The sequence below is a fragment of the Apodemus sylvaticus genome, chromosome 19 (genome assembly GCF_947179515.1).
Source record: "Apodemus sylvaticus chromosome 19, mApoSyl1.1, whole genome shotgun sequence".
NCBI lineage: Eukaryota > Metazoa > Chordata > Mammalia > Rodentia > Muridae > Apodemus > Apodemus sylvaticus.
In genome coordinates this window covers 42375717-42392276 of record NC_067490.1, presented here as the reverse complement: position 1 = coordinate 42392276, position 16560 = coordinate 42375717, and the positions used below count along the sequence as shown (strand labels likewise).

General features: G+C 47.6%; 1 protein-coding gene across 1 annotated transcript in view; it reads right to left on the bottom strand.

Moving 5' to 3' along the window:
• Nucleotides 1-16560, bottom strand: part of Traf3ip2 (TRAF3 interacting protein 2) — a 39304-nt gene that overhangs the window by 5809 nt on the left and 16935 nt on the right. Inside the window, exons 3-7 of the mRNA XM_052163553.1 lie at nt 11531-11720; nt 8494-8672; nt 6448-6536; nt 2286-2354; nt 1130-1246 (exon numbers count right to left, since the gene is read on the bottom strand). Coding sequence (XP_052019513.1) covers nt 1130-1246; nt 2286-2354; nt 6448-6536; nt 8494-8672; nt 11531-11720 — 644 coding nt within the window. The remainder of the gene's footprint in view (nt 1-1129; nt 1247-2285; nt 2355-6447; nt 6537-8493; nt 8673-11530; nt 11721-16560) is intronic.

The window sequence follows — 16560 nt, the reverse complement described above, 5'->3', positions numbered from 1 at the left end:
GGTACAGGCAGCTAAGGGATAGAAACCTCCAGAGGCAGTCATGACCTTCATGGATGAGTTTAGTTCTAGGAATACTGTTTTTTCAGACTGCACAGGCTGGCACTGGGTAAGACTGGATATGAGGCAGACTTAGCTCCTGACGCTTGGCCAGAGCAAGTCCAGTGATTTCCCTACTCTTTCTCAAATGTCAGAATCCTTAGTAAACAAACAAGCCAGAGAAACCAGCTGGAGTACGAGAGGCTCAGGGCCACTCCTGCCCTCAGATATATAGATTCCACAGGATTGTTTGAAAGTCTCAGGTCTAGTCCGGCTTCCTAGTTAAGTAGAAATGGTCTCCAGAGTATCTCTAAACTACAGAGGACAAGATGACAAGGAGCCCATAAAACAGCTGGTTCTGAAGCTGGGTAATGTTTTCTCTGAGTTGCTGAGCGAGTTTGATTCCTTCTGAATTCTCCCCATGGTTTAAGTGTAACCAGGCCCCGTAGCACAGGTTTCACAGTAGAATGTTCCCCCCATCACAAACGAACAACAATCTCTTTGGTTAGGTATTGTCTGTGTGCCAAGTGCTTCAAACATTACTTCATTTATCTTCGCAGCACTGTATATATTTGCGATCCATTTTCTGAACAGGGTTGTTGAATAGGGTTGCAGAAGGGCGGGATTTAAGTACTTGGGCCATGGTCATGTAGCTTGTACTTAGGAAGCTCATGTGGCACATACTTTTCTGGCATGACCAAAGTGTCCTTCCCACTTTGCACTTGCCTCTCTGAAAAAGCAAGGCACAGAATGTAGCAGCTACAGTCCCCTGCCCATTCCACCGCTCTAGCCTCCTAAAACCTGACACTTGTTGGTAAATAGCCAAGCAAACAAAGTTCTACTTTCTAGAACCTTAACTGATATCTCTAGGTTACTGACAGGACCATTTTGAGTACTGGATGGAGGAGTGGTGCTTCTCCATGGGTCTCGAAGCTCAAAGGATACAGAGCTGTTGAAATAACTTCTGGCATCCCCTAACATCCCATCACCTTGAATGAAGAAGCAGCCCCCCTCTGAGAGGGAGCCTGCTCCAGAGGCCCCTCCCTCGCTCGCTCCCTCGCTCGCTCCCTCGCTCGCTCGCTCGCTCGCTCACCATCCGATGGATGTACTTAGTATGTAAGCCGTGCTCATCCTCGCCCAGCTGCGGCTCAGCGCCTTCCACATCCTGTTTGTATTTGGGGCTGATTGCCACGATTATCATCACTGTCTTCTGTAATGAGAAGGAGAAAGGCGTGTTTATGGAAGCGGGAAGTGTGGTTCAACTGCTGAAGGCCAGCTGGAAGCCAGCCAGCAGGACCATACGTGGTCCCTGACCTGCTGGCCGGTACAGGACCAGTCCCTGTCTCTATGAAAGCAGAGGCACCAGCTCCCACACAGGCCTGCTGTCGCCTCAACCCCTCCCCACTGCCTCTGTGCCCAGCACCCTACAGATGTGCAGAGCAAACGGCTCTGAGAGGAATTCTCCCGTTGTCCACAACCTTCTCTAATAAACATCTGATGAAATCTGAAATCACTGACTCTGCATGGAGGCAGAAAGGCATCACCACTGCACGGAAAAGCACCCTTCTTCCCTGCAGCCTCCACTGCCCTGCTTCTCCTGTGCACATCAGCACAGTCGGTAGGAGCAGACCCTTCAGCACAAAGCAAACACCATGCTGCAGACAAAAGGAAAGCAGCAAAACCCAGCCTGCTGAGACTCCCACCCCACCCACTCCTGCCCAGAGAAGTACCCAGACGCGGGCGTGCTGACAGCAATCAATTTCTATCTTGTTAAAGCACAGAGTGTCCTAGTGGCTAGTATAGATTCTGTCTGTGGAAAACGAATCACAGGGCTGCAAGTGGGTGCCCTGGGGTGGCACGCTGCTTAGCTTTCAAAGCTGCCCAGAAACCTCTCAAGCCCAGTCCTACAAAACGCTTGGAAAGGCCTCCGATTCCATGGGGTTCTGCTGCACCCTCCCATCCCTGCCATCATTTCCTCCTTTCCTATTCTGGTCTAGAAATTGTTTGTGCTGATTGTTATCAACCACCTGTGTCTGGTTTGACCGTTATTTCCTGCCCCTGCATGTCCAGGAGGGTGACCCCATCCTTCCTTTCCAAGTCTTTGCATAGCTTCCAACAAGAGAGGCTTTGTCCAGGCTTCCTCAGGCTCCGGCCTGGGGAGAGCATCACTGTTTCTACTGTGACAGGGCTTCCCAGGCTAACTTCTTTTCTCAGCAGCACACATCCTCAGACTACTGGGACATACGTACATCTCGAAGGTAGCGCTCCATCCATTTAATGATATCAATACCCCGGATTCTGTCCTCAAATATGTCAATCTACAAGAAAAGGATATGCGAAAGGGCTCTTAGTGAGAGCTTTCTCCACATGCAGACCTCAAGAAAACATAAGATGCTACATACATTTGCAACCCTAAAACTAGTGCTCTGTGTAAGGGGGAACACGCGAGTGCAAACAAAGAAACAAGAGGTTCGTGAGATTTGAGTATATAACATCCATAGTTAGAATATAGTGGTTCGTTTCAAAATGTGTCTGCAGCTACACAATAATTATATGTTCAAAAATCTGAAAGACACAGGAGTATATCACTAAATTGGATATATCCACAAAGTTAAAATTAGTACATTTCTGTATCTGCAGCTTGAAACACTGAGAGGCAGATTCTGAAAGTTTAGTGAATATGTGCCATGCAAATGCTGAGATACAACTGTGGGGTTGGGCCATGATTACAGGATTAATTCCCGCTTCAGTTATACATCTCAACATGATTGTATGAAAGTTAGGCGAAATCCAAGGAATGGTCCCAAGAAACAGTCACTGAGCTGGTAGGGAGGGGTTAAGGATGGAGGTCAAGAACTCTGGGGCTTTGATAAGACTCAGAGTAGTCCTCTCTCTTGGAAGTGTATGTGTGTGTGTGTGTGGTCTATGTATCTGTGCGTGCATGTGTGTGGTCTATATGTGTGTGTGTGTGTGTGTGTGTGTGTGTGTGTGGTCTATGTATCTGTGCGTGCATGTGTGTGGTCTATGTGTGTGTGTGTGTGTGTGTGTGGTCTATGTATCTGTGTGTGCATGTGTGTGATCTATATGTGTGTGTGTGTGTGTGTGTATGTGTGGTCTATGTATCTGTGCATGCATATGTGTGGTCTATATGTGTGTGGTCTATGTATCTGTGTGTGCATGTGTGTGGTCTATGTGTGTGTGTGTGGTCTATGTATCTGTGTGTGCATGTGTGTGGTCTATATGTGTGTGCATGTGTGTGGTCTATGTGTGTGTGTGTGGTCTATGTATCTGTGTGTGCATGTGTGTGGTCTATATGCACTATATGCATGTGTGTGGTGTACGTATCTGTGTGTGTGTGTGTGTGTGTGTGTGGTCTATGTATCTATGTGTGCATGTGTGTGGTCTATATGCACTATATGCATGTGTGTGGTGTACGTATCTGTGTGTGTGTGTGTGTGTGTGTGCGCAGGCGTGCACTTGTACATGTATGTCATATATACAAGGCACTCCTGCTTGGAAGACAGAATATATTATGTACTAGAGCAGGTGAGTTCAGAAGGTCTTTGGAGAAGTTATTTTAGACTCACTGTGCACATATTAATCATCCTAGTGTTACCCTGCTGTTTAGAATGGGCCAAACCAAGTCTCAGTCTTCATCAAGCATCCTGAACCAGCTACTTCTATCTTTTCCACACATTCGTTCCATTGTAGCACAGCATAAGCCCTTGTGCTCTGTAAGTCACACTGACCGCTCCCCCATCCCCCCACCCCCACCCCCGCATCCCCTAACTTGAACGCATTATAGCCACAAGTAGCAAACAACCTGTTAGGGCATTCTTTCATTTACTCGATGTTTCATTTATGGCCTCCACCTCCTCCTAACCAGCTTCTAAGCTCCGTCTAGAAAGAGACTGTGATAAGGGATGTGCTGGCTAGAGACTGCCAATCTGTGATGTGCCAGGAAGGCTTCACCATCTCAGACTGAGGATGGGCAGCTTGGGTTCCACTCCTGGCTGCACTGCCTTTCACCTTCATGCCCGTGGTTCTGAGAACTTAGTGGCAGTACAAAAGAGACAAACACCACAGTGCCGCCCATGCTGCTAACACACGGGAGTGGCCATTATTACTCTGCACCCAAGTTGTTCCCACGCTGCAGACACAGACATTCTGGGGCGTCTGCTTCTCTACATTTCCATCAGAAATCTAGACCTGCCTATGAAAGTTTCCCACACTGCTGGTGTTGTGAGAGCAACTGTGTCCCTCAAATGCATGTTAGCTGGGAGTGGCGGCTTACACTTGCAATCTCCCCACTTGGGAGGCTGACGTAGGGGGATTGTCAGTTTGGCCAAGAAAGTGAGACTCTGTCTCAAAAAATAAAATAAAATTCATTTATTGAAACTTTACCATTACCTCATAATTTGGGCTAGGGCTTCCCAGATAATAATTCAAGTACAATGATGTGCTGGTGAGCCCCAGGCCCACAGGATTGGTGTTCATTGGGAGAAGAGAGAATCGGTGTACGGCTGTGTGCATACACAGGGAGGAGTGTGTGACGACACAGAGATGATGGCCATCTCCAGCCCAGGAGAGAGGGTCCAAGATGGAAACCAGCCCTGCTCCCACCGTGTTCTTGGCCCATCGGCCTCTGGGCTGGCTTACACAGCCACCTTCTTAGGTTTCAGGGACCATTTCCCGTCCTGCTACTGGCAGGACATGGTGCTCATCCCTAAGGGTGTCCTAAACCTACCCACACCATTATGCTCCTGCTGTTATTGTTACTGCTGCTGCTGCTGTTGTTGTTGTTTTAATTAAACTCTCCTTAAATGCCTCTTTGCTTGATTTCATATGTGTTAGGTCTAACACAAAGCTGTTCACAAACACAGGCTTCTACAGGAAAAGAGTTAATTCCCCCCACCCCCACCCTCCGGGGAGTGGGGATGGGATAGGGGGTTTTCAGAGGGTAACAGAGGAAAGGGGATAACATTTGGAATGTAAATAAAGAAAATGTCTAATAAAAAAATCCCCCCCCCAACTGCTCTGATTAGAGGCTTTTAAAGGTTAGAACTGTGGTTATTCTCCAGGGGCAGCCAGAATCCATATGTTTATATTTGGAGAAGAGAAAAAGTAAACTCTTGTATGCTGCCTAGTGTCTCACGGCTTGCTTTTTATGTCACAGTTGCCCTAGCACTGACTTATTCTAGAAATGAGAAAGTGAAACATTAGTCTAGAGAGTTGTGAGTTGGATTAAATAAATTGTAGGCATCTCTTTAAAAATGTAGGTACTTATGTTTTATTACAGGGGGAAAAAAACTTCAAATAAAAACTATTAAACAGCCAGGCACACACCTTTAGTCCCAGCACTTTGGGGCCAGAGTCAGGCAGATCTCTGTGAGTTTGAGACCATCTTGGTCTACAGAGTGAGTTCTAGGACAGCCAGGGCTACACAGAGAAACCCTGACCAAAACGAAATCCAAAACTATTAAGCCATGCTAAGCAACCCCTCTACCCTCCAGCACCCCTACTTTATTGGCTTTTTGCTCTTCTCTGGGATCCACTGCTGCTGAGTGCCCTGGAGAGGATGCTGGGAAGGTAGGAAGGAAGGAAGGAAGGAAGGAAGGAAGGAAGGAAGGAAGGAAGGAAGGAAGGAAGGACAATGCTTGAGGACAGCCAGTCCTCTGAGTAACAGCCTGTGGTATTTTGTTTACCCTCCGGAAGAATGTCCATGACTTTAAGCTGTGCTGTCTCAGGAGTTAGCAGGGAGACAGAAGGATTATATGCTTGAGCATCTTTGGGCCAAGATCACAATGGACCCACAGGAGTGAATTAGAGTCATCTTCCCAGACCTAGACTAGGCCATGGTTTCCCTGAGCAGAATCTTCACTCCTGAAAGAAGGCCTAGAAGGGCAGCCCTGTACAGTTGGGGTACCCAGGTTTCTACCTCAAACCTCATAATCCAGTACAGAACAGAGGGGTCTGGTTTGGTACAGCTACCTTGGTGACCTTGCAGCCTCCTGTCCTACAGGAGAGACCTTGGTGGCTATGGCTGGTGAGGAAGGGCGAGGGTAGAGAGTGCAGGAAAAGCCAGGCCTTTCCTTTAGCTAGGGCCAGCAGGAGCCACCAGGAATTACCACTATTATGGATTTGGGGAGGAATAATGTTGGAGACTTGGGTAGTTTACACTGTGGTGGAATACTTGTCTAGGATGAATGAGGCCCTGGCTTTTACTCCCAGCACCTAAGAAATAGATACCTAGAAAACACTTATCTAAATTCATAAGCATCTAGTTCATAATCACATAAATAATAAAACTGTTTAAAACACCAACAACTATTCATACTTTTTCATTATTATTATTGTTGTTGCTGTGTTCAACGCAACTGTTCAGCTTTTCTCTCTGAATCAAGTACTTACCGCAGTTTGGAAGCCATTCACCAACAGAAAGTTCACAAATTTCACCACCTCCATGGCTGTGTCCATAGAATAAGTGATAAAGACTTTCCCTAAGAGAAAATTTTCACAGCTGTTTTAAAGTAATCAAATTATTCCTCTCTACACAGAAGAATGCATTCTAAGTGGTATGCATTGCCTTTTGTGCCGGAGGGTGGTCCAAGGGCTTATGCCTGTAGTGGTGTGGGTGGCTGTCCTCTGTGGCGAGGGCTGGGAGCTGTCCAAGAGAGTACACGCTGTCCAGGGTGAACAGAGGACAGAAGGGGAACAGGAAAACAAGGGCAAGCTCAGACAAGCCTTAGGGGTCTTCTGGACCGCCACAGGAGATGTTAGAAAGGCTACCACCCACAGTCCACATGTCCTTCAGCTCAAGTCCGGGCCTTGTTTCTTAGAGACACTTGGCCCTGTGCCCAAGGAAAATACTCTCACAGCAGGCTAAGAAGCTAAGGCTTGCTAAGGGGCCGCCCAGCAGTGTCTGCCTTTGATACTCTGGACTGCCCTGAACTCTTGCCTGACAAGACCAAGTACGGGGGTGGGGGGTGGGGGGGGGGGAGAAAAAGTGTTTCCTTGCCCTGCCCCCTCTGGCTCACTTTGGAGAGAGGTCAGGAAGCAGGAGTAGTCTGAGGCTCAGATCAGAAATGTGAGTGTAGCACTTCAGCAGTTTAAGGGGCACACCGTGCCTCAGGGCAGCTCAGTGTTACAGGTGTCCTCTTCCCACACAAGCCAGCAAGGAGCCATGGACGGAACCGGACGGACAAGCTTGAGCTACCCAGCCAGAACTAAACCGCGGTTTCCTCAGACTAAATAAAGTACTGGGGAAATTGCTTCACTAGCAGTTCGCTGTGGTAGATGAATAATCTCTACATGTTGCCTTTTAGTGTGCAAGGAGCCTGTTAAAACTCAAGAAACCCTGAGGCAGAGGATAAAGAGGTGCTGAAGAGAAGATGAGTCTGTGTGCATTTATCTGTGCTTAGCCCGCTCCGAATGGGAGCAGCTCTCAAGTGAAAGTGTGTGTCCTGTGTGATGGCGGAAGTGACCAGCGGTCGGGCGGAAGTGACCAGCCGGCGGGCGGAAGTGACCAGCCATCGGGCTGGTATGGGCAGGCTCGATCCTTTGCCACCTCCATGCGCACGAAGTTTAGAACTCCCTTCCCAGATAAGAAGACAGAATGTTGGGACCGTGCGCCATGTAAGCCCATGTCTGTCACTCAGATATTTTGTTTAATTGAAGTGTATATGATTTTAAGGTGCCTCTGAAACGGAATTTTTGCCTGAAAACCATAGTCATCATGGTCATAGAAGTCTTTCAGAGCTGGAAGTGACTTCATGTAGAGATTCAACAGAAGCCATTAGCAAGGCCAAGGCCCGAGGCTTGGTTCTGAGTGTCGCAGTTCTGGAGAGTGAGCCTCTCTAGCAGATCATAATTCATAAATAGTGACTGGTTGCTTAAGATTTCTGGAACTAAGAACCCTAGCTGGCCTCACTCTCAGAACAGTCTGGTGATGTTCCAACGTTTCTGGTTCTAGCAGCAAAATGTAGGGAACGAATCACTGCCTGACACTGAATGGAATAGTTCTTTAAATAAAACTAAATTTCTTCCGTTTGCATTGGGGCGTGAAGCACTATGGGCAATGTGAGACAGTTTTTGTTTTTGTGTTTTTTCAGACAAGACTGCTCACTCCAGAAGTAAATGGCCTTGTTCTTGGAGCTGCAGCTAAATTACAGTGAGGTTTCCACCCAGTGCCACCTGAGCAGCCAATCCATCTCCCCCAGGGCGAGCATCATTTAGAAGGAAAAGGTATGGGCACTGTGTGTGTTTCCTGTGTGTTAAGGAAAATCCAGCGGTAAGCAGTTTGGGAGCATTGCTTCTGAGCTTAGGGTCACTGAAAAAGAGGGAAAGGTAAATTTTACTATAGACACAAAAATACAGCTGAGATTTTGGATGAGTGACTGTGCCAAACTCTCTGAGCAGGAAACCTGACAAGGAGAAGCCACGGTACAAACAACTTACGTAATTCCTCTGGCAAATTGCTGGTTTTCAGAGTTCCTCGGGCTAAGGGATTGCTAGGGGGTCTCGGCACGGCAGCTGGGGACGGAGCCTGGGGACCATGTGGTCTCAGCTCTGCAGGGCAGTCCAAGGACTCCTCAGGAACTTCTGCTCCATTAGATGGTGGGTGGTAGACTTGGTCCCTGCCAGGGAATATGTTTATATCTCCATCACAAAGGCAGTTTGGGGAGACAGAAAAACTTTACAAACTGTGGGACCATTCTAGTGCATGATCTCCCCTCTGCCTTCACTTCTTATCTGACACAGATGGAAGAGTGTGTGTGTGTGTGTGTGTGTGTGTGTGTGTAGGGGGGGTGTCCCATGGAGTTTCCTTTATAAAAAGCAAGCCAGCTGGCTCCCATATGTGAGGACCTGGGCTAGGGGTCAAAAGAGGGACGCGGGATTTGATTTCTCTATTCAAGGTCTGTCTAATTGGGAAAATAAATCCCATGTACAGGTCAGACAGGGTTACCAGCAAAACCAAACAGCATGATGGGTGACAAAGAAAGCTAATAGTAAGGGCGCTCAGATAAAAAGACACAGCTTTTAGCTCACGAGAGATAATGTTTCCAAAGTTGTTTGTTTGTTTGTTTGCCATGTAGGTTTAAAAGCATTTCTTTTGGTAACGAGGATGGTTCAAGGGAGGGAAGCATGAACTCACTGAGAAGGGGAAACAGAACAGATATCTCAAGTAGATGGGGAGAGAGGGCTGGACAGGCGTGGAGACTGGAACAGGAGGGATCTGGTGGGAGGACTGAGGGAAAGAATCCTGGGAGAGACAACTTGAAGAGTGTGGGAGCCCATCTCTGGGAGAGCTAGGGCCATAGAAACTCCCAGGAATAGATAAGGGTGGTCCTAGCTTCGATTCCTAGCAATGGGGGGTATGGAGCCTGAACAGGCCATCTCCTGTAACCAGGCAAGACTTCCAGTGGAGGGGTGGGGACACCAGCCCAGCCACAAAATCTTCAAGGTACAATTTGTCCTGCCTACAAGATGTGCTGGGGTAAAGGTGACTCAGAAATTGTGGGAGTGGCCAGCCAGTGACTAGTCCAGATTGAGACCCATGCTATGAGAGGGGACCCTGCCCCTGGCATTGCCCGGAAGGCCAGGAAGAGTTGGATAGCCCAGAGACATGTTAGACCCAATCAGGAAAAAAAAAAAGGGGTCAAAGAAATGATTCCTAATCAAATTCTGCTCTGCTCTGCTCTGCTCTGCTCATAGACTGGTGTCTAGCTCCGTTCTTATCAGAGCATCAGAGAGACCTAATGACTGATGGAATCAGATGCAGAGACCCACAGCCAAACATTAGGTGGAGTTTGGGGAATCCAAGGAAGGGGGTTGAGGAAGGCTTGTAGGGGTCAGAGGAGTCAAGGACACCACAACCTCCCCCCTCCGCCCCCCACCTGCCACACACACACACACACACACACACACAATCAAGTAACCTGGGCCCACAGGGGCTCAGCTTGGTCTTCTTGTGGGACTCCTAACAGTGGGAGCCGGGGCTGTCTCTCTCGGACTCTGTTGCCTGCCTGCCTGCCTGCCTTTGGGACTTTCCTCCCTACTTGGTTGTCTTGTCTTGCCTTAATAGAAGAGGAAGTGTCTTTCTGCAACTTGACATGGCATGGGGAGTTGATATCCACAGAGGCTGGCCCTTTTCTGAAGAGAAATGAGAGGAGAAAAGAGAAGGGAGAGGTGGGGGAGGGGTTGGGAGGAGCAACTGCTGTTGGGATGTAAAACTAATAAAATCGAAGTTTTAAGAAAGCATTTCTTTGGTTACTCTGTAAGTGAAAAATCTGACTCATGACATGGCATCTCCATTGTTACTTTGCCTACTGGTGTCGTGTTGAGGAAAAGAAGAACCTCAGGCCCTCCTGTGTGAGCTTCAGGAGACAGAACCGCAGATATCATTTCTGCTGCTTCTCTGATTTCTACAGGCAAACAGTCACAGGTGTGTGTATTTTGTAGAGAACCCAACATCCCTAGATGTTAAGGACATATAAATAGCATCACGAGAGTAGTGAGAGTAAACTTCTGGTATTAAAGTTCCCTTCCAATTAGTGGTAAGAGACTTAGCTGAGCATTCTTTGTTATACTAAAATATAACTCAGGGATACCAGAACAGGCTTAAATTGATGCTATAGAAACATCTGCTATGTAGTACCTTTCAACTCCCTGATAAATCTAAAAAATTTTTTTTCAAAAGAAAGGCTTATTTTAGGACTGGGTATGATGACTCACATCTAACCCAGCACTCAAGGGTAGAGGCAGCTGCAGGCAGATCTGATCTACAAAGAGAATTCCAAGACAGCCAGGGCTACACAGAGAAACCCCATCTCAACAAAAACAAAACACAAAAAGCAAAACAAAATAAGTTGGAAAGTTTGGCACAGCAGTATATGCTATTTGTGAGGGTGATGATGATTTTGAAAACAGCAAGGGCAGCACAGTGTGGGTTTGAAGGTAGGATAAACGACATTGTTAGCACTGTACACAAGTGAATTAATTGAAAAAGGACAGGGGAGGGGAGTTTGCCTGGTCATTGAGCCAGCCCTCATCGCCCATACCATCTCTCCCTCTCCCTCGTAAACCTGCAGGGCAAAGATGGGCTTTTGAAACTTTGAACTAATAAACTTTCACTCACTCCTCAGTTTCAAATAGCTTGTTATAGCAATGGGAGACAGACCAAAGCAACGGGTTAGGCAGCGTTTCGAAGACCAGCATTACTTTTCTGGAAGAGGCACGAGAGAGAACAGCTTGTATCCCTGGTCTTGAGAAGAAAATAACAAGAAGCCAGACGTTGCAGTGCAGAAGGAGAACCCTGTCAACCACTGAACAGTCCACACTGGCATATCCCTGTGTGCTGCGCTGCCCTGGGGCAGGCCATGGGCGGGTGGAAGACACACCCTCCATGCTGCTCTTCATCTCTGCCACAGCCTTTTTAAGTCAGAATGTTTGTGTGTGTGTGTGGGGGGGGGGGGGGTTCTTGCCACACTCATACCTTGGGAGCCTCGGGAAAGAGAAGTCTCTGTGTGCAGGCCTCGCTTCTTGGTCCTGGGGGCTGGAGTCATTCAGGATGACCTTCTGCACAGGGTGCGGGCCTCTCACCCTTGTCCCAGGAAGGGCCTGCCCAGGCAGAGCAGGCTGGACGACTTGCTGGTAGGCTGCTACTGGAGGGTAGCCATGACCATCTGTGAACACAGCAGTAGCAGAGGTGGACTCCAGGTCCTTCAAGCGAAAGACCACGCAAGCTCATTGGACAACATTCTCCCACTAGCCACTGAGGGGTCCAGAGAGCAGTCGCCTCCGTAGTATTTGTCATATTTCTGTACTACTAATTGCTTTATAATAGTCACAAATGGGTACACTTTTTTTTCTATGTAAAAAACATCTGTGAAATCACATGTTTGACATTCTAACTAGAAAACTCAAAAAAAAAATTTAAGTCATATTCTAATAAAATACTTAGGCTAATCGAACCGTGAAGAGCCTCTCTGGCACCGCTCTTCCTAATATCTAGAACCTAGTGCGTAAGTGTGACAGACTTAAGACTACATGCCGAGCTCCTTCTTACAAGAAGTAAATCACCTTGGTTCGTCCTCTGGAAAGGACCCTTTAACTTGACATTCTCTCCTACCAGAAGCTACGTGCGCTTGATTCTAGGACTCTAGAGGAGATACGGTGTGGGAGGAGCAGGGAGAAGGCTGGGTCAACTAGACATTTGCTGAGTAAGTCTGAGGACCTGAGTTCAAGCCTCCAGCACCCACATATAAGTAGTTGGGAATGGGGCAGCACATGCCCAGGGCAGGGAGACAGAGACAGGAGAATCCTTGGGGTTCGCTGCCTAGTCAGTCTGAGTTAGTGAGCTACTGGTTCAGTGACAAGCTGTCTCTCCAAAGATAATGTGGAGACATTTGAGGAAGACATCTGGCATATCCCTCTAACCTCCGCATGCACACACACACACATACACACAACACACATATATAATATATATCCACATACATGCACACACACATAAACATAAAAATATCAATTAATTTTAAAGAGCAACCATTAGAGTAAGCCAAGCTCCAGGAACTGAACTGATGTGAATGTGTAACCTGGGACAAAGTTGGTCCTAGGAAGCCCCCAGAGCATCAGGGTTCCAAGAAGAGAAAGCCAGCTCAGCTGACTAAGTGACAGAAATAAAGGAAAATTCAGGGCTGGGACAGATGTGTCAGCATGTAGGAGCACTTGCTGTTCTAGAGGATTTGAGTTTGGTTCCCAGCACCCATGCCAGGAGGCTCACTATGACCTGTCACACCAGCTCCTGGGGACCCAGCACCCTCCTGTGGCCTTTGGTACACTTGTGCTACATACTCACACAGACATACAATGAAAATTTGAAGAGAGATGCAGAGGAGAGATGTGAGGACTGGGGGTGTGGGTGGGGCTACGAGAGGTGCAGGCAGGCACGTGGGGACTGGAGAGAAGATCCTATGACCCAAGCTGTCACTTCTACTCAGGACAGAAGCATAAGGAGCCAGGAAACATAACCAGTAAGGACATAGAAGCATTTTTGTTTAAAAAACTGTCACTGGTTTTAAATCCTCACCCAAGCTATAGTAGTAGTTCTGCTTGCCTGCCAGGATAACATATGTAAAGGAGACACACGAAGAAATAAACCGGCATAGAAACAAGAAGCGGCACAGTTAGGATCCACCCTGCCCAGTCGGGAGCAGGGAGGATGGTAAGGCTCTGTGGTTGGTATGCATAAGAACCCTTGGGCTCGTTCAGGGCAGTGGCAACCTCCAGCTCCAAGGAGCAGGCTCAGATGTGTGTTTACTAGTGTCTCTGTTTCCAGGTCCCCACTGTCTGGGCTCGGACTTGGTTGGCTGACCCTGGAAGTTTATACTGGCTAGACTCTCAGGCTTGGCCAACCCCCCTGGGGCTGTTTCATTGTTTGCTTTGACCCTCCTATCAGCTGTATCCTTCCTACCATTCTTCCTCTTGCAGAAAGTGACCGTGACCCTCCAACCTAGACTGTCTACTGGCTTTGACACATGACCCCTGTCCCACTATTGGTAAGCCCTAACTATTGCCAACAGAAGGTTTGAGGAAAGGGAGGAGAAGAAAGGGATTTGCCCAGGCTTGTCCCAGGATGGGGCTGACAAAGGCTACCAGGACTTGGAGGGGAACTCTAAGACTGGGGAGACAGGACCACGGAGACTTCTGTGGTCTAGGACAAAGTCTGCCACTAAGGTTTTGCTTTGATGGCCTTCATAGAGCAGGTCAGATAGATTCCAGGAGGTCTAGATTGTCAGTGGGAGTTTGGGGCAGCCAGGCAGGTCGCTACCACTAAAGACTAAAAAGGACAAACAGTCCTGCAGTCACATCACTGGGCAGCCTAGCTCTCCCTTTAGGTTAGCTTTGCATGGATTTAGAGATAGCTCTAGCTGCAGTCCTGCAGGGCTCTACCACGCTGAAGATTCAGCCTTCGTGACCAGGTCCCTCTTGTCCATCTTGTTTCCCACAACACCGTCCGATGCTTATCACAGCCCACCTTCCTCTGAACCCCCCAAGCTGGTCACCACCTCTGGGATCTGAGCTTACCATCTTCACTACTCCAAACCATCTTGCCTTAGATCTTCGCAGAGCAACATCATGGCCCCTATCCCCTACCATGTTAGCTCCTCCCTCCCTTGTTTTATTTCCGCTGATCCCTGGGAAGGGTCGGTAAGAGCAGGGTGGATGGAGTTTTTGGCATCATTCACCAAGCAAAGCGCAGCTACATAGGCAGTGTTCAGTGACTGAACAGTTAGCAACAGAGTCAGCCTACGCACGGAAGAGGAGCCATTTTGGACTGTGTGCCCTGCTTGCCAAGTCTTGGTGTGCTCTCCTGCCTGCTTTCTTGTCTGCTGTTCACTCTTTTAGAAATCAGTTTTGCTGATTTCTAAAGCAGCAGAGAAGGACAAGGTCAGAGAGGAGAGGCTGGCAGGGCTCTGAAAGCTTCTCCAAGGGAGACGCTGAAAGTGAACTCGTGAAGTTTCCACAAATTGGAGCCATTTTTTTTTGCTCCCCGTATCCATTAATGAGTACCTAATAACATTTTATTCGCTTTAAAGGGACTCGAAAGCTCTAATCACAGGGTGTGCTCCCTTTCCAGAAGGCGGATGTTACTGCTGTTAATCAAAAGCCTTTGAATCGAGGTCAGATGATTTCGAGCAGATTACTTCCCCCGCACAACATGTTTTTGTCTCATAGCAACAAATCGTATCATTAAAATCACCAAGCACGTGGGCTGAGTGTTTGACGAGCTGTAACTCATTTCTGAAATAGCCACCTGTGCTAAGAAGTTACACTAGTGTATATGAGCCGACGAAAATGGCCCACCTTGTTGCTTTTTAGAGTACCAACAATATAATCCGCTGTGTCATCCTCTTCTTTAAAACAAAACGTGACTATCAGAGGGTCAACCGAAATGAACCCGTTCCTTCTATATGTGGAACTTAGGGCCATTTTTGCCTGGACTTGTTAAATTAAAAAGTATGTTTATTAGGTAAGCTCTTCCTTGCTTGTATTTTATGTTGTTCTTTGTTTTACGTTTTTATCCATCGGGTCTATGTGCACAAATATGTACACACACGCATGCTTGCAGGTCAGAGGACAACGTCTGAGAGGCGGTCCTCTCCACCCTGCAGGTCCCAGGAACCCAGCAGGGATCAGACTTACTGGCAGGCACCAGTACCCACTGAGCCAAACTCCCCGGCCTCACTGCTCAAGCTGTAATCCTTCTGCTCCGCGAACATGACCAGGCCTTTCCAGCTCCATGCTCCGGGAGGAGTAGTGGTGTTCTTCTCAAGACTGGAGAGTTTGAGCTTCTGTTTCCCAGAGAGTGGTTTAGCTCAGAATGGGATACAGATTCCTTACCAAGGTTTGTATCCCCTTGCTCTGGGCTATCACACTCCCTGCCCCCACGGCCTCTGTTCTTGGCACCAGAGCAGCGTCAGTCTCTTTGCTTCTTTGACCTTCTCATTCCTTAGCTTACAGCTCAACTGTCTGTCAAACGAGACCCGCCCTGCCTGCCTGCCTGCCTGCCTGCCTGCCCCTTAAGATCCTTTCCAACCCCTGGCATTTTCTTTATAGCATATATGCTTTGTCACGTTATGTGCATATTTTTATTTATATCTCCTCTGCTTGTGTGCTTTATTTGACATTATATAGTGCACAGTGCACCACATGGCAAATTTTACTAAATAAATTGATAAATGAATGGGCATGTTCTATTTTCCTTCTTTCTTTCCCTGCTACACAATTAAAGATGGCTTTCGAAGACTTGCTGTCACAAAGACTCTACCAATGATTAGAGAGAGGTCTCTCCCCCAGAAGGTAGAGCCTTCTTTTCATTCATTCAACAAATATTTATAGAACCTCTACCCCCCGGGCACACAGCGAGCAAAGATAAAAATGAGACAGTTCCCTTACACAGTGCAAGATAAACAGAGACAGAGAGAAATCTGTGTGTCTGTAGGTGTCTGTTTTTCAACACAAACCCACACTAGTCTGTGTGTGAGAAGGAGGGATATAACTCAGCAGCCACCTACTTGAGAATCGCTGCTCAAAAATAGCTTCCCACTGACTTGTCTCCTGTGCCCAAAATTCCATCAGGAGAGCTTTCTCTGTAGGAGATGGAAGGTGGGTGATGTGACAGACAAATGGCTTGCTAGCGAGGAACTCCTCGGCTCTGAGGCAGTGTTGAACACAACATAAAAACAGCCGATGGAAATCTTGCACAATGCTAACTGAACGCCCAGTACCGCCTGTTGTTTGTCAGTCTCGTGAGCCACTTGGCTCCAGTACAGACAGTCTTCATGTCACTGGGCTCTGACCACTTGGAATTGTAAACCAAGCCTTAAATGAGGTTTTCCGTGTATCAGGGAAAACCGTCAGCATTTTTCTTCCTTATTAAGAATGGTAGTAAAAGCGGCTTATGAGGGAGGAAATAAAAATCTGGTTTTCAAGTTGTCAAAAAACATCACGATGAAATGT